General features: G+C 40.6%; 1 protein-coding gene across 1 annotated transcript in view; it reads right to left on the reverse strand.

Moving 5' to 3' along the window:
- Positions 1 to 20,665, reverse strand: part of LOC109887356 (unconventional myosin-XV-like) — a 99,938-nt gene that overhangs the window by 58,551 nt on the left and 20,722 nt on the right. The window contains 10 exon segments of the mRNA XM_031811099.1: positions 3,600 to 3,720; positions 4,998 to 5,071; positions 6,039 to 6,139; positions 9,208 to 9,399; positions 11,567 to 11,640; positions 11,642 to 11,747; positions 15,187 to 15,422; positions 16,113 to 16,208; positions 16,588 to 16,718; positions 17,218 to 17,299. Of these exon segments, the coding sequence (XP_031666959.1) occupies positions 3,600 to 3,720; positions 4,998 to 5,071; positions 6,039 to 6,139; positions 9,208 to 9,399; positions 11,567 to 11,640; positions 11,642 to 11,747; positions 15,187 to 15,422; positions 16,113 to 16,208; positions 16,588 to 16,718; positions 17,218 to 17,299 (1,213 nt within the window).

Genomic DNA, 20,665 nt, shown 5'->3' on the forward strand with positions numbered 1-20,665 from the left:
GGTGATGTTGTGATGTGGTGTTGATTGCCTTTGCAGATCACTCATCATCTTCAACCATCAGTGAGTCCATCTTACCGAGTCCACCAAATGCATAAACCAGATTTGCCCCCTCCCAAAAATGCATCAAACCCTACAAATACATGAATTTATTATTAACCTACATTATAATTGTAACGCAGATGTTTTTTCATTATGGATCCATAACGAATTACTATGGGAATAAATATCACTGAATGACATGTGGTCAACTTTTTCAACACCGTTTTGCGCTGCTCTGAGACAAGCATGGAGACTGGTCTTGATCAATCAATGAGATTTTTTTATTTTCACTGAATCTCCATTTGGGTATTGGTTAGACTACAAATAGGGTGTGGAAATGTTAGGATTATTTTGCTTTTAGTAGCCTACTCCCGCCCGGTCACGTTGTACAGTGGCATATTTCCCTGACGGAAACCCCGAGGGTTTAGTTTTTTTTCATTTTTTTCTAAATTTTTCTAGTTTTTCTTGGAATAGAAACTCCATAAAAATTATTTAAAAAAAATAATAAATTAAATTAAATTAAATGAATTAAGAAACATTTCTTAAAATCAATCCCATATACTATGTTCTTACAAAAAAATAGGTTTTAAATTCTCTAGTACAGCCACTATTAAAAATAGTCAATTGCTTCTCAAAGATGCCCTCTGGTGGTCAAACTAGCACTAACTAGCATTAATGGCAACAATGTCTGTCAATTAAAAACAACATGCCATAGAATTCTGCGGCATCCGCAGAATCCATGTGCAGAATCCATTTACTCCATGTGTAACTCTGTGTCGTTTTATCTGTCGAACTGCTTTGCTTTATCTTGGCCAGGTCGCAATTGTAAATGAGAACTTGTTCTCAACTTGCCTACCTGGTTAAATAAAGGTAAAATAAATAAAATAAAAAATAAATCCCGCAAGGTGCGCTGTAGTATGACGGAACTTTCAAAGGAAGAACCACTGTATGCTATACAGGGATGATGGACTCCACCCAAATGATCTAGGAGCCTGGATCCTCTCTTCACATTTCACTGTATGCTACACAGGGATGATGGACTCCACCCAAATGATCTAGGAGCCTAAGTAATATCTAACAATCCCCCAACAACTACCTAATACACACAAATCTAAGTGAAGGAATGGAATGAGAATATATATATATATTTATATATAGATATATGGATGAGCATTGACTGAGCAGCTAAGATGCAATAGATGCTATAAAATACAGTAGATATATATGAGTTGAGCAATGCAGGATATGTAAACATTATTAAAGTGACTAGTGATACGTTTGTTAAAGAGACAATGATTTGAGTCTGTATGTAGGCAGCAGCCTCACTGTGTTACTGATGGCTGTTTAACAGTCTGATGGCCTTGAGATAGAAGCTGGTTTGCAGTCTCTCGGTCCCTGCTTTGATGCACCTGTACTGGCCTCAACTTCTGGATGGCAACGGGGTGAACAGGCAGTGGCTCGGGTGGTTGTGGTCCTTGATGATCTTCTTGGCCTTCCTGTGACAGGTGCTGTAGATGTCCTGGAGGGCAGGCAGTGTGCCCCCAGTGATGCGTTGGGCACCCTCTGGAGAACCCTATGGTTGCGGACGGTGCAGGACCCAGTTGCATAGGATGAGGTTCAGTCCCAGGACCCATGAGCTTAGTGATGAGCTTGAAGGGTACTATGGTGTTGAATGCTAAGCTATAGTCGATGAACATCATTCTTACATAGGTATTCCTATGGTCCAGATGGGATAGGGCAGTGTGCAGAGTGATGGCGATTGCGTCATCCGTTGGCGGGGTAAGCAAACTGAAGTGGGGCTAGGATGTCAGGTAAGGTGGAAGTGATATGATCCTTAACTAGTCTCTGAAAACTCTTCCTGATGTCAGAAGTGAGTGCTACGGGGGCGACAGTCATTTAGTTCAGTTACCTTTGCTTTCTTGGGTACAGGAACAATGATGGACATCTTTAAGCAAGTGGGGACAACAGACTGGGACAGGGAGAGATTGAATATGTCTGTGAACACTCCAGCCAGCTGATCTGCACATTCTTTGAGGACGCGGCTAGGACTGCTATCTGGGCCGGCAGCCTTGCGAGGGTTAAATGTCTTACTCACGTCGGCTACGGACAACTAGAGCTCACTGTCCTCATGAACGTCGGTGGCCCGCGTTGGCTGCACTGTGTTTGCCTCGAAGCGGGTGAAGAAGTTGTTTCTGGAGGAAGATGTCGGTGTCTGCGACGTGGCTGGTTTTCCCCTTTATAAATTAGGTTTTCCCTTTGTAAATGATGTCTGAGTGTTAGAGTGTGCCCCTGGCTAACCGTGTACCTAGTTTGCTTCATATACGGAATGTGAAATTATTTATACTTTTACTTTGGATACTTAAGTATATTTAAAACGAAACAATTTTAGACTTTTACTCAAGTAGTATTTTACTGGGTGACTTTTAATTTAGTCATTTTCCATTAAAGAATCTTTACTTTTAATCAAGTAGGACATTTGGGAACTTTTTTCCACCGCTGGCTAAATGCTAGTGCTAAAACATAAACACTTAGCCAAAGGCTACAATATGATAAGTTAATAGCTAAATGCTAGTGCTAAAACATAAACACTTAGCCAAAGGCTACAATATGATAAGTTAATAGCTAAATGCTAGGCTAACCATTAACTGTTAGGTTAAAGCTAACTGCTAGGTTACAACTACCTGCTAGGATACAACTAGGTTACAACCTGCTAGGTTACAGCTAACTGCTAGGTTACAGCTAACTGCTAGGTTACAGCTAACTGCTAGGTTACAGCTACCTGCTAGGTTACAACTAACTGCTAGGTTACAACTAACTGCTAGGTTACAACTACCTGCTAGGTTACAACTAACTGCTAGGTTACAACTAACTGCTAGGTTACAGCTAACTGCTAGGTTACAACTACCTGCTAGGTTACAACTACCTGCTATGTTACAACTACCTGCTAGGTTACAACTACCTGCTAGGTTACAACTACCTGCTAGGTTACAGCTAACTGCTAGGTTACAACTACCTGCTAGGTTACAACTACCTGCTAGATTACAGCTAACTGCTAGATTACAACTACCTGCTAGGTTACAGCTAACGCCTAGATTACAGCTAACTGCTAGGTTGCAGCTAATTGCTAGATTACAACTATCTGCTAGGTTACAGCTAATTGCTAGATTACAACTACCTGCTAAATTACAGCTAACTGCTAAACAATAGTCTAAAGGTTAACTGCTAGGTTACAGCTAACCGCTAGGTTACAACAAACCGCAAGGTTACAGCTAACTGCTAGATTACAACTACCTGCTATGTTACAGCTAACTGCTAAGTAATAGGCTAAAGGCTAACTGCTAGGTTACAGCTAACTGCTAGATTACAACTACCTGCTATGTTACAGCTAACTGCTAAGTAATAGGCTAAAGGCTAACTGCTAGGTTACAGCTAACTGCTAGATTACAACTACCTGCTAGGTTACAACGAACAGATAACTGCTAAATAATAGGCTAAAGGCTAACGGCTATGATAAAAGTCAAAAAGCTAAAACTCCAGAGGTGTATGTGAGATTGACTGACCTCCGGGGGGTGGCTGGGTGGAGTAAGAGGTGCTGGAGCCCGGCTGGGGGTCCCATCTATCCCCCCCGACACCCCCACCCCCCTGCATCCTGTTGGAGAGACCAGATGGATGCTCCTGGTCCTGAGAGAGAGGGAGAAGGGAGAGAAAGTTACAGAGACTAAGATTGTAACCCATGATAGCTAACCCGTGTGTGCGCGCGCGTGTGCGTGCGTGTGTGTGCGTGTGTGTGTGTTTAACATACATCAGTAATCAGGTCAGTGTTTGACTGTGGAATCACCATCACTCTTCTCATGTATCTAAGCCACTGGGCCATATGTCAGTGTGTGTGTCCGTGGTGAGTGTGTGTGTGTGTGTAAGTGGTGTGACTGTGTGCGCCTGTTTGTGTGTGTTTGTGTCCGTGGTGTGTGTGTCTATGCTCTGTCTGTGTGCGTCCGTGGTGTGTGTTTCTGTGTGTGTGTCAGTGGTGTGTGTGCGTTTGTCAGTGGTGTGTGTGTGTGTGTGTGTGTGTGTGTGTGTGTGTGTGTGTGTGTGTGTGTGTGTGTGTGTGTCAGTGGTGTGTGTGTGTGTGTGTGTGTGTCTGTGTGATGTAGGACATCATTAATGAATTAGGTCCATCTGATGAGTGTCAGTTCCTCGTAAGGCCATCTCCGGTTGCCGGGGGCGGGATATCACCGTGGCGAACTGGTCACCGTGACAGTTACGGTAACAGGGGGAGAGAGATGTACAACAGATCTTTTACATGCTAATTCCTGTCCTGGACGTACCATCAGATGGATAATGCTGCAGTGTGTGTGTGTGTGTGTGTGTGTGTGTGTGTGTGTGTGTGTGTGTGTGTGTGTGTGTGTGTGTGTGTGTGTGTGTGTGTGTGTGTGTGTGTGATCAGATGGCTAATGTGTGATGGGGCTGGTGATCAGTGTTCTGGTCCTGTAGATAATGTGTGATGGGGCTGGTGATCCAGTGTTCTGGTCCTGTAGATAATGTGTGATGAGGCTGCTGACCCAGACACAGTGTTCTGGTCTACCTGGAACCTTTAACAACCTAAGAACCCTTTTTGGAAGAAAGGTGCCAAACAGAAAGACTACAGGCCTCTAGACAGTGCCAACGTGGAAGACCACAGGTCTCTAGACAGCGCCAACGAGGAAGACCATAGGTCTCTAGACAGTGCCAACGAGGAAGACCTCAGGCCTATAGACAGTGCCAAAGAGGAAGACCACAGGTCTCTAGACAGTGCCAACGAGGAAGACCACAGGCCTATAGACAGTGCCAAAGAGGAAGACCACAGGCCATCTCTGACCTGTAGACTAATTCACTGCATCAAGCCATCTCTGACCTGAACATGAAATCACTGCATCAAGTCATCTCTGATCTGTGTGTGTGTGTGTTTGCATACTACTTACTCCAGTGCCGTCTGAGAGAACATGGTCGAACAGGCTATCAAGGTAACGGTCCATCCCTCTCTGGGGCTCTGAGTCTGGAGAGAGGGTGTATACAAGAGAGAAAAAACAAGTGTTTATGTGATCAAGAGGAAAACAAGAGAACGGCAGAGAGAGAGAGAGAGGGAGAGAGAGAGGGAGAGAGAGAGAGAGGGAGAGAGAGAGAGAGAGAGAGAGAGAGAGAGAGACAGAGAGAGAGACAGAGAGAGAGAGAGAGACAGAGAGAGGGAGAGAGAGAGAGAGAGAGAGACAGAGACAGAGAGAGAGAGAGAGAGAGAGAGAGAGAGAGAGACAGAGAGAGAGACAGAGAGAGAGAGAGAGAGAGAGAGAGAGAGAGAGAGAGAGAGAGAGAGAGAGAGAGAGAGAGAGAGAGAGAGAGAGAGAGAGGGAGAGGGAGAGAGAGACTTTATTGTTTTGAAACTTCTGTGAGTGTAATGTTTACTGTTAATTTGTATTATTTATTTCATGTTTGTTTATAACTGACTTCACTTTCTTTGGCAAAATATGTTTCCCATGCCAATAAAGCTCCTTGAGTTGAATTGAATTGAGAGAGAGAGACAGAGTGAGAGAGAGCGAGAGACAGAGACAGAGAGCGAGAGACAGAGACAGAGAGACAGAGACAGAGTGAGAGTTGATATGTAGTCAGACTTGACAATGAAAACAAAGGAGTGTATACAGTACCAGTCAAAAGGTTGGACACCTACTCATTCAAGGGGTTTTCTTTATTTTTACTATTTTCTACACTGTAGAATAATAGTGAAGACATCAAAACTATGAAATAACACACATGGAATCATGTAGTAACCAAACAAGTGAGGAGGAAGATGGAGATGAGGAAGATGAGGAGGGAGAGGAGGAAGATGAGGAGGAGGAACGTGAGGAGTAGTAGGCAGAGGAAGACGAGGAGGAGGAAGTGAAGGAGGAAGATGAGGAGGAGGAGGATGAGGAAGGTGAGGAAGAGTAGGCGGAGGAAGATGAGGAGGAGGAGAGAGAGATAGTGTGTACCTTGTCCGTAGAGCCCCCCAGAGCTGTGTCTGCTGGTGGTGTGCATGGAGGGTCTGGAGAGGCCTTCATCTGGTCCAAACCCACTGCCCAACAGGCTACTGCTAACACACACACCACGGTTAGACCCAACAGGCTACTGCTAATACACACACCAGGGTTAGAAGCAACAGGCTACTGATAACACACACCAGGGTTAGACCCAACAGGCTACTGCTAAAACACACACACCAGGGTTAGACCCAACAGGCTCCTGCTAACACACACCAGGGTTAGACCCAACAGGCTACTGTTAACACACACCCGGGTTAGACCCAACAGGCTACTGTTAACACACACCCGGGTTAGACCCAACAGGCTACTGCTAATACACACACCAGGGTTAGAACCAACAGGCTACTGCTAACACACACCAGGGTTAGACCCAAGAGGCTACTGCTAACACACACCAGGGTTAGACCCAACAGGCTACTGCTAACACACACCAGGGTTAGACCCAACAGGCTACTGCTAACACACACCAGGGTTAGACCCAACAGGCTACTGCTAACATACACCAGGGTTAGACCCAACAGGCTACTGTTAACACACCAGGGTTAGACCCAACAGGCTACTGTTAACACACACCAGGGTCAGACCCAACAGGCTACTGCTAACACACACCAGGGCTAGACCCAAGAGGCTACTGCTAACACACACCAGGGCTAGAACGAGCAGGCTACTGCTAACACACACCAGGGTTAGAACCAACAGGCTACTGCTAACACACACCAGGGTTAGACCCAACAGGCTACTGCTAACACACACCAGGGTTAGACCCAACAGGCTACTACTAACACACACCAGGGTTAGACCCAACAGGCTACTGTTAACACACCAGGGTTAGACCCAACAGGCTACTGTTAACACACCAGGGTTAGACCCAACAGGCTACTGCTAACACACACCAGGGTTAGACCCAACAGGCTACTGCTAACACACACCAGGGTTAGACCCAACAGGCTACTACTAACACACACCAGGGTTAGACCCAACAGGCTACTGTTAACACACCAGGGTTAGACCCAACAGGCTACTGTTAACACACCAGGGTTAGACCCAACAGGCTACTGCTAACACACCAGGGTTAGACCCAACAGAGAAGGAAAGAAATATATGGTTCACAGTCTATTGAACACTACTCTAGTCCCAGCTGTGTGGTTCACAGAACTATTGAACACTACTCTAGTCCCAGCTGTGTGGTTCACAGTACTATTGAATGCTACTCTAGTCCCAGCTGTATGGTTCACAGTACTATTGAACACTACTCTAGTCCCAGCTGTGTGGTTCACAGTACTATTGAACACTACTCTAGTCCCAGCTGTATGGTTGACAGTCTATTGAACACTACTCTAGTCCCAGCTGTGTGGTTCACAGTCTATTGAACACTACTCTAGTCCCAGCTGTATGATTCACAGTCTATTGAACACTACTCTAGTCCCAGCTGTGTGGTTCATAGTCTATTGAACACTACTCTAGTCCCAGCTGTATGGTTCACAGTACTATTGAACACTACTCTAGTCCCAGCTGTGTGGTTCACAGTACTATTGAACACTACTCTAGTCCCAGCTGTGTGGTTGACAGTACTATTGAACAATACTACCAAAGCCTAGGACCAGGAAGCATGGAGAGGCAGCCTGTTAACTATCCCAAAGCCTAGGACCAGGAAGCATGGAGAAGCAGCCTGTTAACTATCCCAAAGCCTAGGACCAGGAAGCATGGAGAGGCAGCCTGTTAACTATCCCAAAGCCTAGGACCAGGAAGCATGGAGAAGCAGCCTGTTAACTATCCCAAAGCCTAGGACCAGGAAGCATGGAGAGACAGCCTGTTAACTATCCCAAAGCCTGGGACCAGGTGGCATGGAGAGGCAGCCTTTTAACTATCCCAAAGCCTAGGACCAGGAAGCATGGAGAGACAGCCTTTTAACTATCCCAAAGCCTAGGACCAGGAGGCATGGAGAGGCAACCTGTTAACTATCCCAAAGCCTAGGACCAGGAAGCATGGAGAGACAGCCTGTTAACTATCCCAAAGCCTAGGACCAGGAGGCATGGAGAGGCAGCCTTTTAACTATCCCAAAGCCTAGGACCAGGAAGCATGGAGAGACAGCCTTCAGTTATTATGCCCCCAGCCTTTAGTTATTAGTGTGGTGTAGTGTAGTGTAGTGTGTTTAGTGTAGTGTAGTGTAGTGTTAGTGTAGTGTAGTGTAGTGTAGTGTAGTGTAGTGTAGTGTTAGTGTAGTGTAGTGTAGTGTAGTGTAGTGTAGTGTAGTGTAGTGTAGTGTAGTGTTAGTGTACTGTAGTGTAGTGTAGTGTTGTGTTAGTGTACTGTAGTGTAGTGTTGGTGTAGTGTAGTGTGTGTAGTATTAGTGTAGTGTAGTGTAGTGTGTGTAGTATTAGTGTAGTGTAGTGTAGTGTTAGTGTTGTGTAGTGTTGGTGTAGTGTAGTGTGTGTAGTATTAGTGTAGTGTAGCGTAGTGCAGTGTAGTGTTAGTGTAGTGTAGTGTAGTGTAGTGTTGGTGTAGTGTAGTGTGTGTAGTATTAGTGTAGTGTAGTGTAGTGTTAGTGTTGTGTAGTGTTGGTGTAGTGTAGTGTGTGTAGTATTAGTGTTGTGTAGTGTTAGTGTAGTATAGTGTAGTATTGGTGTAGTGTAGTGTAGTGTAGTGTTAGTGTTAGTGTAGTGTAGTATTAGTGTTAGTGTTAGTGTAGTGTAGTGTAGTGTAGTGTTAGTGTTAGTGTAGTGTAGTGTAGTGTTAGTGTAGTATAGTGTAGTATTGGTGTAGTGTAGTGTGTGTAGTGTTAGTGTAGTGTAGTGTAGTGTTAGTGTAGTGTAGTGTAGTGTTAGTGTAGTGTGTGTAGTGTTAGTGTAGTGTAGTGTTGTGTAGTGTAGTGTTAGTGTAGTGTTGTGTGTGTAGTGTAGTGTAGTATTAGTGTAGTGTAGTGTAGTGTAGTGTTGTGTAGTGTAGTGTTAGTGTAGTGTGTGTAGTGTAGTGTAGTGTAGTGTAGTGTGTGTAGTGTTAGTGTAGTGTTAGTGTAGTGTAGTGTAGTGTTGTGTAGTGTTAGTGTAGTGTAGTGTAGTGTTAGTGTAGTGTCTGTAGTGTAGTGTAGTGTAGTGTGTGTTTAAAATGTGTTACCTACATGCTAGCATCAGTCCTGAGCCTGCTGGAGTCCTGTGCTGATATGATGAAGTAGTTCTTCTGTTTGGAGAAGTCAGCTGGCAACTCCAGGTCTGAGATCAAGTCAAACACGTAGTCACCGCCCTCCAGCTCCACCCACTGGGACGGTTCCCGTAGCAACACAGACCAGCCCCGCCCTCCCTCAGACACACCACTGTAGAGAGAGAGAGAGAGAGAGAGAGAGAGAGAGAGAGAGAGAGAGAGAGAGAGAGAGAGAGAGAGAGAGAGAGAAAGAGAGAGAGAGACAGAGAGGGAGACAGAGAGAGAGACAGAGAGAGAGACACGTAGCAGAGCCCTGACTAGGTTTCAACACTCATTGTCACGTATCACCCATGAAGTACAGCTCCCAGCTGGACCACAACAGGCTCTACATAACCCCTAGATCTAAGAGCAGGTGAATGGTAGCAGGACACCACTAACTAAACAACCCCTTGATCTCAGAGCAGGTGAATGGTAGCAGGACACTAACTAAACAACCCCTTGATCTCAGAGCAGGTGAATGGTAGCAGGACACCACTAACTAAACAACCCCTTGATCTCAGAGCAGGTGAATGGTAGCAGGACACTAACTAAACAACCCCTTGATCTCAGAGCAGATGAATGGTAGCAGGACACCACTAACTAAACAACCCCTTGATCTCAGAGCAGGTGAATGGTAGCAGGACACTAACTAAACAACCCCTTGATCTCAGAGCAGATGAATGGTAGCAGGACACCACTAACTAAACAACCCCTTGATCTCAGAGCAGGTGAATGGTAGCAGGACACTAACTAAACAACCCCTTGATCTCAGAGCAGATGAATGGTAGCAGGACACCACTAACTAAACAACCCCTTGATCTCAGAGCAGGTGAATGGTAGCAGGACACCACTAACTAAACAACCCCTTGATCTCAGAGCAGGTGAATGGTAGCAGGACACTAACTAACCAACCCCTTGATCTCAGAGCAGGTGAATGGTAGCAGGACACTAACTAACCAACCCTTGATCTCAGAGCAGGTGAATGGTAGCAGGACATCGCTAACTAACTAGCCATTTGAAAAAAGCCACACACAGATCTCTGTAACATGTCTGTAGCAGGTACCACACACTCACATGTGCTGTAAGATGTCTCTGGCCAGGACCTCCCCAGTGGTCCATGAGTGCAGTGGACACAGGAAGGACACACCTAAAAATATGGGGGACATTTAGAACCCTTCATAGAAATTCATAAACCTTCATGAACATTTAAAACCCTTCGAGACATTCAGAACCCTTCAAAGTCTAGCATAACCATTCAAAGACATTCAGCTCCCTTGATAGACATTCATAACCCTTCATAGACATTCAGAACCCTTCATAGAGATTCAGTTCCCTTGATAGACGTTCATAACCCTTCATAGACATTCAGAACCCTTCATAGACATGCATAACCCTTCATAGACATTCATAACCCTTCATTGTAACAGTGTGTCTATAGTACAGTGTGTTGTCCTGACCATTGTAACAGTGTGTCTGTAGTATGGTGTGTTGTCCTGACCATTGTAACAGTGTGTCTGTAGTATGGTGTGTTGTCCTGACCATTGTAACAGTGTGTCTGTAGCACGGTGTGTTGTCCTGACCATTGTAACAGTGTGTCTGTAGTATGGTGTGTTGTCCTGACCATTGTAACAGTGTGTCTGTAGCACGGTGTTGTCCTGACCATTGTAACAGTGTGTCTGTAGTATGGTGTGTTGTCCTGACCATTGTAACAGTGTGTCTGTAGCACGGTGTTGTCCTGACCATTGTAACAGTGTGTATGTAGCACGGTGTTGTCCTGACCATTATAACAGTGTGTCTGTAGTACGGTGTGTTGTCCTGACCATTGTAACAGTGTGTATGTAGCACGGTGTTGTCCTGACCATTATAACAGTGTGTCTGTAGTACGGTGTGTTGTCCTGACCATTGTAACAGTGTGTCTGTAGTACGGTGTGTTGTCCTGACCATTGTAACAGTGTATCTGTAGCACGGTGTGTTGTCCTGACCATTGTAACAGTGTGTCTGTAGCACGGTGTGTTGTCCTGACCATTGTAACAGTGTGTCTGTAGTACGGTGTTGTCCTGACCATTGTAACAGTGTGTCTGTAGTACAGTGTGTTGTCCTGACCATTGTAACAGTGTGTCTGTAGTACAGTGTGTTGTCCTGACCATTGTAACAGTGTGTCTGTAGCACGGTGTTGTCCTGACCATTGTAACAGTGTGTCTGTAGCACGGTGTTGTCCGGACCATTGTAACAGTGTGTCTGTAGCACGGTGTGTTCCTGACCATTGTAACAGTGTGTCTGTAGCACGGTGTTGTCCTGACCCATTGTAACAGTGTGTCTGTAGCACGGTGTGAGCTCTCTTGCGGTTGGCGGTCCACTCCAGTAGACAGGGAGGGGTAGGTCCGGGCGCCGTGGTAACCAAGTGAAGTCCTCTGCATTGACTGGAGTAGACGGTGTTGACACAAACAGTCATATCCTCCTGGACCGTAGTCTGAGACAAACCTAACACACACACACACACACACACCACACACACACACGCACACACACACACACACACACACACACACACACACACACACACACACACACAGTATCAAGTTGTTGTGTGTATCAGTGTGTGTGTATCAGGTGTGTGTATCAGTGTGTGTGTATCAGGTGTGTGTGTATCAGTGTTGTGTGGTATCAGTGTGTGTGTGTATCAGTGTGTGTGTATCAGTTGTGTGTGTATCAGTGTGTTGTGTGTATCAGTGTGTGTGTATCAGTGTGTGTGTATCAGTGTGTGTGTATCAGTGTGTGTGTATCAGTGTGTGTGTGTATCAGTGTGTGTGTATCAGTGTGTGTGTATCAGTGTGTGTGTGTGTATCAGTGTGTGTGTGTATCAGTGTGTGTGTATCAGTGTGTGTGTGTATCAGTGTGTGTGTGTATCAGTGTGTGTGTATCAGTGTGTGTGTATCAGTGTGTGTGTATCAGTGTGTGTGTGTATCAGTGTGTGTGTATCAGTGTGTGTGTATCAGTGTGTGTGTGTGTGTGTGTGTGTGTGTGGTGTGTGTGTGTGTGTGTATCAGTGTGTGTGTATCAGTGTGTGTGTATCAGTGTGTGTGTATCAGTGTGTGTGTGTGTTTATCATGTGTGTGTATCAGTGTGTGTGTGTATCAGTGTGTGTGTATCAGTGTGTGTGTATCAGTGTGTGTGTATCAGTGTGTGTGTGTGTGTGTGTGTATCAGTGTGTGTGTATCAGTGTGTGTGTATCAGTGTGTGTGTATCAGTGTGTGTATATCAGTGTGTGTGTGTGTGTATGTTGTGTGTGTATCAGTGTGTGTGTATCAGTGTGTGTGTATCAGTGTGTGTGTATCAGTGTGTGTGTATCAGTGTGTGTGTGTATCAGTGTGTGTGTATCAGTGTGTGTATCAGTGTGTGTGTATCAGTGTGTGTGTATCAGTGTGTGTGTATCAGTGTGTGTGTGTATCAGTGTGTGTGTGTATCAGTGTGTGTGTGTATCAGTGTGTTGTATCAGTGTGTGTGTATCAGTGTGTGTGTGTATCATGTGTGTGTATAGTGTGTTGTGTATCAGGTGTGGTTGTGTAATCAGTGTGTGTATCAGTGTGTGTGTATCAGTGTGTGGTATCAGTGTGTGTATCAGTGTTGGTGTGTATCAGTGTGTGTATCAGTGGTGTGTGTATCAGTGTGTGTGTATCAGTGTGTGTGTGTGTGTGTATAGTGTGTTGTGTATCAGTGTGTGTGTATAATCAGTGTGTGTGTGTGTGTATCAGGTGTGGTGTATCAGTGTGTGTGTATCATGGTGTGTGTATCAGTGTGTGTGTATCAGTGTGTGGTGTGTATCAGTGTGTGTGTATCAGTGTGTGTATCAGTGTGTGTGTATCAGTGTGTGTGTATCAGTGTGTGTGTATCAGTGTGTGTGTGTATCAGTGTGTGGTGTATCAGTGTGTGTGTGTATCAGTGTGTGTGTATCAGTGTGTGTGTATCATGTGTGTGTGTATCAGTGTGTGTGTATCAGTGTGTGTGTATCAGTGTGTGTGTGTATCAGTGTGTGTATCAGTGTGTGTGTATCAGTGTGTGTGTATCAGTGTGTGTATCAGTGTGTGTGTATCAGTGTGTGTGTATCAGTGTGTGTGTGTGTGTATCAGTGTGTGTGTATCAGTGTGTGTGTATCAGTGTGGTGTATCAGTGTGTGTGTATCAAGTGTGTGTATCAGTGTGTGTGTGTATCAGGTGTGTGTGTATCAGTGTGTGTGTATCAGTGTGTGTGTATCAGTGTGTGTGTATCAGTGTGTGTGTATCAGTGTTGTGTATCAGTGTGTATCATTGTGTGTGTGTGTGTATCAGTGTGTGTGTGTATCAGTGTGTGTGTATCAGTGTGTGTGTATCAGTGTGTGTGTATCAGTGTGTGTGTATCAGTGTGTGTGTATCAGTGTGTGTGTGTATCAGTGTGTGTGTATCAGTGTGTGTGTATCAGTGTGTGTGTATCAGTGTGTGTATCAGTGTGTGTGTATCAGTGTGTGTGTGTGTGTATCAGTGTGTGTGTGTATCAGTGTGTGTGTATCAGTTGTGTGTGTATCAGTGTGTGTGTATCAGTGTGTGTGTGGTGTAATCAGTGTGTGGTGTATCAGTGTGTGTGTGTATCAGTGTGTCTGTATGCAGTGTGTGTATCAGTTGTGTGTGTATCAGTGTGTGTGGTATCAGTGTGTGTGTACAGTGTGTTGTGTATCAGTGTTGTGTATCAGTGTGTGTGTATCAGTGTGTTGTATCAGTGTGTGTGTATCAGTGCGTGTGTATCAGTGTGTGTGTATCAGTGTGTGTGTGTGTTTATCATGTGTGTGTATCAGTGTGTGTGTGTATCAGTGTGTGTGTATCAGTGTGTGTGTATCAGTGTGTGTGTATCAGTGTGTGTGTGTGTTTATCATGTGTGTGCATCATGTGTGTGTGTATCAGTGTGTGTGTATCAGTGTGTGTGTATCAGTGTGTGTGTATCAGTGTGTGTGTATCAGTGTGTGTGTGTATCAGTGTGTGTGTATCAGTGTGTGTGTATCAGTGTGTGTGTATCAGTGTGTGTGTATCAGTGTGTGTGTGTGTTTATCATGTGTGTGCATCATGTGTGTGTGTATCAGTGTGTGTGTATCAGTGTGTGTGTATGTGTGTATGTATGTGTGTGTATGTGTACCGTGTGTGTGCGTGCGTGTGTGTATGTGTGCGTGCGTGTGCGTGCGTTTGTGTGTGTGTATCAGTGTGTGTGTATCAGTGTGTGTGTGTGTGTATCAGTGGTGTGTGTATCAGTGTGTGTGTATCAGTGTGTGTGTATCAGTGTGTGGTGTATCAGTGTGTGTGTGTGTGTGTGTGTGGTGTGTGTGTGTGTGTGTGTGTGTGTGTGTGTGTGTGTGGTGTGTTGTGTGTGTATCAGTGTGTGTGTATCAGTGTGTGTGTGTATCAGTGTGTGTGTGTGTGTGTGTTTATCATGTGTGTGTATCAGTGTGTGTGTATCAGTGTGTGTGTATCAGTGTGTGTGTATCAGTGTGTGTGTATCAGTGTGTGTGTGTGTTTATCATGTGTGTGATCATGGTGTGTGTGTATCAGTGTGTGTGTATCAGTGTGTGTGTATCAGTGTGTGTGTATCAGTGTGTGTGTAATCAGTGTGTGTGTGTATCAGTGTGTGTGTATCAGTGTGTGTGTATCAGTGTGTGTATCAGTGTGTGTGTGTTATCATGTGTGTGCATCATGTGTGTGTGTATCAGTGTGTGTGTATCAGTGTGTGTGTATGTGTGTGTATCATGGGTGTGTGTGTGTGTATGTTTGTATATTGTGTGTGTGTGTATATGTGTATGTATGTGTGTGTATGTGTACCGTGTGTGTGCGTGCGTGTGTGTATGTGTGCGTGCGTGTGCGTGCGTTTGTGTGTGTGTGTATCGTGTGTGTGTGGGACTTACTTGAGGAGGTATTTTTCCAGCCGTTGCGAGGGATGGAAGGAGGAGAGACAGGCGGAGAGGAGGAGCCACCCGCGTTCTGAGTTCTGAGGGTTGACGTTTCGCCAGACTTGATTTGCTACCTGTGCCAGGATCTCATCTCGGAGGCTCTGATTGGCCAGTCCTTTCTGGATGATGTAGTTCCCAAACAGGTTCTCCTGAGCTCCGTTCAGGTCGGGGTCCCCCATGAACCTCAGAATCTAGAAGAGAGAACACAGAACACACCATGTTACAGTATGGTTCCATGGGGGTACATGAGAAGACTCATGAGACCATAGACTGGTATAATGCAGTGGGTACTTCAGGGTTACTCAGGGCAGAGCAAAACTTCAGTTGGTGGTACAGTAACTGAAAAAGGTTGGGAACCACTGTTCTACAATGGAGAGGGTTCTAAAGGTGGGTTCTACAAAGGGTTCTAGATTGTAGTGTTCCATAGAGAGGGTTCTAAAGGTGGGTTCTACATAGGGTTCTAGAGCATAGTGTACCATAGAGAGGGTTCTAAAGGTGAGTTTTAAATGTGGCTTCTAAAGGTGGGTTCTACAGAGAGTTCTAGATCGTAGTGTTCCATAGAGACAGTTCTAAAGGTGGGTTCTGCAGAGGGTTCTAGATCATAGTGTTCCATATAGAGTGTTCTAAAGGTGGGTTCTATAGAGGGTTCTAGATCATAGTGTTCCTTAGAGATGGTGCTAAAAGTGGGTTCTGCAGAGGGTTCTAGACCATAGTGTTCCATGGAGAGGGTTCTAAAGGTGGGTTCTACAGATGGTTCTAGATCGTAGTGTTCTATAGAGAGGGTTCTAACGGGTGAGTTCTAGAGAGGGTTCTAGAGCGTAGTGTACCATAGCGAGGGTTCTGAAGGTGGGTTCTATAGAGGGTTCTAGAGCATAGTGTACCAGCATAAAGACGTCCACCGCTGGCTGATTCAGTTCCTCGTCCACCCGGGTCAGAGAGCGCTCCAACGGAGCAAACAACATCCCAAACAAAGCTTCCTAAACACATCAACATGGATTCACAACTGAACACTGAGCTTAACATCAAACACATCACATCATGGATTCACAACAGAACACTAAGCTCAACATCAAACACATCAACATCATGGATTCACAACAGAACATTGAGTTCAACATCAAACACATCAGCATCATGGATTCACAACTGAACACTGAGCTCAACATCAAACACATCAACACAGATTCACCGACTGAACACTAAGCTCAACATCAACACAGATTCACCGACTGAACACTAAGCTCAACATCAACACAGATTCACCGACTGAACACTAAGCTCAACATCAACACAGATTCACCGACTGAACACTGAGCTCAACATCAAACACACGTTTTAATACCGGTGTGTTCTCACCCTGAAGATGGTCCTTATGTAGTGAGTGATGAGGTAGTTGTTGATGTTCAACGGCAGAGTCAGCTGAGGATCCACCTGGACCTTAGGGGCCTGGACCAGAGCTAGGCACTCAGAGTGGAGCTCCCTGCCACCTAGACACACAGAGAGACGTGAGGAGCGGGACCAGAGCTAGACAGAGAGATGTGAGGAGCTGGACCAGAGATAGGCACTCAGAGTGGAGCTCCCTGCCACCTAGACACACAGAGAGATGTGAGGAGCTGGACCAGAGATAGCCACTCAGAGTGGAGCTCCCTGCCACCTAGACACACAGAGAGATGTGAGGAGCTGGACCAGAGCTAGGCACTCAGAGTGGAGCTCCCTGCCACCTAGACACATAGAGAGATGTGTGGAGCTGGACCAGAGCTAGACAGAGAGATGTGAGGAGCTGGACCAAAGCTAGACAGAGAGATGTGAGGAGCTGAACCAGAGATAGACAGAGAGATGTGAGGAGCTGGACCAGAGACATACACTCAGAGTGGAGCTCCCTGCCACCTAGACACACAGAGAGATGTGAGGATCTGGACCAGAGCTAGACAGAGAGATGGGAGGATCTGGACCAGAGCTAGTGTGTTATTCAGGATAATAGCCTACCTGCGGAAGCCTGCAGCAGAAACCCCAACTCAGCAGGGATGGGCAGAGTTGTAACGTTCACCACTTCTCTGTTGGCCCGCTCCTACACAGAGGGGTTAGAGGTTAGAGGTCAGGGGGTCAGTCAAGGGTTCAGATCAAAGCACATTTAAAACACTCAAATGAGGGACAATAGTATTCATTTATTCTGGTATTCTAGAATTCTAATATTCTAGTATTCCATTATTAGAATATTATATTATTCTACTATTCCATTATTAGAATATTCTAGTATTCTAGTATTCAATTATTCTATTATTCCAGTATTATAGTATTCTACTATTCTAGTATTCTAGTATTCCAGTATTCTAATATTCTAGTATTCTAATATTCTTGTATTCTAGTACTATAGTTTTCTAATATTCTAATATTCTAGAATTCTAGTATTCCAGTATTCTACTATTCTAATATTCTAGTATTCCAGTATTCTAATATTCTAATATTCTAGTATTCCAGTATTCTAATATTCTAGTATTCTAGTATTCTATAATTCCAGTATTCTATTATTATAATATTCCAGTATTATAGTATTATAGTATTATATTATTATAGTATTCTAGGATGCTAGTATTTTTAGAATTCTATTATTCTAATATTCTAGTATTACAGTATTCTAGTATTTTATTATTCTTGTATTATAATATTCTAGTATTCTAGTATTCCATTATTATAATATTCTATTGGTATAATTTTATAATATTCTAGTATTCCATTATTATAAGATTATAGTATTATAGTATTCTATTATTCTAGTATTCTACTATTATATTATTCTAGTATTCCATTATTATAATAATATAATATTCTAGAATTCCATTTTTCTAGTATTCTAGTACTCTACTATTCTGGTATTATAATATTCCAATATTCTAGTATTCTAATATTCTAGTATTCTAGTACTCTATTATTCTAGTATTCTAATATTCTAATATTCTAGTATTCTAATACTCTACTATTCTGGTATTATAATATTCCAATATTCTATTATTCTAATATTCTAGTATTCCATTATTTAAATATTTTAACATTCTGGTTTTCCATTATTACAATATTATATTAAAATAAAATGTAGTATTCCATTATTATTGTATTCTAGTATTCTATTATTCTAATATGTACTATTGTTGAACTTTATTTACCTAGACAAGTCAGTTAAGTCAGTGAAGGAGAAATTCTTATTTTCAATGACGGCCTAGGAACAGTGGGTAAACTGCCTGTTCAGGGGCAGAACGACAGATTTCTACCTTGTCAGCTCGGGGGTTTGAACTTGCAACCTTCCGGTTACTAGTCCAACGCTCTAACCACTAGGATACCCTGCCGCCCGATATAACTATAATTCTATTATTCTATTATTCCATTATTATAGTATTTGGTTATTCTAGTATTTTATTATTTTATTATTCTAGTATTCTAATATTATATTATTCTAGTATTATAGTATTTGGTTATTCTAGTATTTTATTATTTTATTATTCTAGTATTCTAATATTATATTATTCTAGTATTATAATATTATATTATTCTAATATTATATTATTCTAGTATTATAATATTATATTATTCTAGTATTTTTGTATTTTATTATTCTAGTATTATAATATTATAATATTATATTATTCTAGTATTATAATATTATATTATTCTAGTATTTATTATTCTAGTATTATATATTATTATTCTAGTATTTATTATTCTAGTATTATAATATTATATTATTCTAGTATTATAATATTATATTATTCTAGTATTTTATTATTTTATTATTCTAGTATTATAATATTATATTATTCTAGTATTTTATTATTTTATTATTTTATTATTCTAGTATTATAATATTATATTATTCTAGTATTTTATTATTCTAGTATTATAATATTATATTATTCTAGTATTATAATATTATATTATTCTAGTATTTTATTATTTTATTATTCTAGTATTATAATATTATATTATTCTAGTATTTTATTATTTATTATTCTAGTATTATAATATTATATTATTCTAGTATTTATTATTCTAGTATTATAATATTATTATTCTAGTATTTATTTTCTAGTATTATAATATTATATTATTCTAGTATTTAATATATATTATTCTAGTATTTTATTATTCTAGTATTAATAATATTATATTATTCTAGTATTTTATTATTTTATTATTCTAGTATTATAATATTATATTATTCTAGTATTTTATTATTTTATTATTCTAGTATTATAATATTATATTATTCTAGTATTTTATTATTCTAGTATTATAATATTATTTATTCTAGTATTATAATATTATATTATTCTAGTATTTTATTATTTTATTATTCTAGTATTATAATATTTATTATTCTAGTATTTTATTATTTTATTATTCTAGTATTATAATATTTTATTATTCTAGTATTATAATATTATATTATTCTAGTATTTTATTATTTTATTATTCTAGTATTATAATATTTTATTATTCTAGTATTATAAAATTATATTATTCTAGTATTTTATTATTTTATTATTCTAGTATTATAATATTATATTATTCTAGTATTTTATTATTCTAGTATTTTATTATTTTATTATTCTAGTATTATAATATTATATTATTCTAGTATTATAAAATTATATTATTCTAGTATTTTATTATTTTATTATTCTAGTATTATAAAATTATATTATTCTAGTATTTTATTATTTATTATTCTAGTATTATAAATTATATTATTCTAGTATTTTATTATTTTATTATTCTAGTATTATAATATTATATTATTCTAGTATTATAATATTATATTATTCTAGTATTATAATATTATATTATTCTAGTATTTTATTATTTTATTATTCTAGTATTATAATATTATATTATTCTAGTATTTTATTATTTATTATTCTAGTATTATAATATTATATTATTCTAGTATTATAATATTATATTATTCTAGTATTTTATTATTCTAGTATTATAATATTATATTATTCTAGTATTTATTATTCTAGTATTATAATATTATATTATTCTAGTATTATAATATTATATTATTCTAGTATTATATTATTTTAGTATTATATTGTTCTAATATTATATTATTATAATGTTCTAATGTTCTAGTGTACTATTATTCCATTATTCTAGTATTCTGTTATTCTAGTATTTTATTATTCTAGTATTATAATATTATATTATTCTAGTATTTTATTATTCTAGTATTATAATATTATATTATTCTAGTATTATAATATTATATTATTCTAGTATTATAATATTATATTATTCTAGTATTATAATATTATATTATTCTAGTATTTTATTATTCTAGTATTATAATATTATATTATTCTAGTATTATAATATTATATTATTCTAGTATTATAATATTATATTATTCTAGTATTATAATATTATATTATTCTAG

This window comes from Oncorhynchus kisutch, unplaced genomic scaffold, assembly GCF_002021735.2.
Source record: "Oncorhynchus kisutch isolate 150728-3 unplaced genomic scaffold, Okis_V2 Okis01b-Okis20b_hom, whole genome shotgun sequence".
NCBI lineage: Eukaryota > Metazoa > Chordata > Actinopteri > Salmoniformes > Salmonidae > Oncorhynchus > Oncorhynchus kisutch.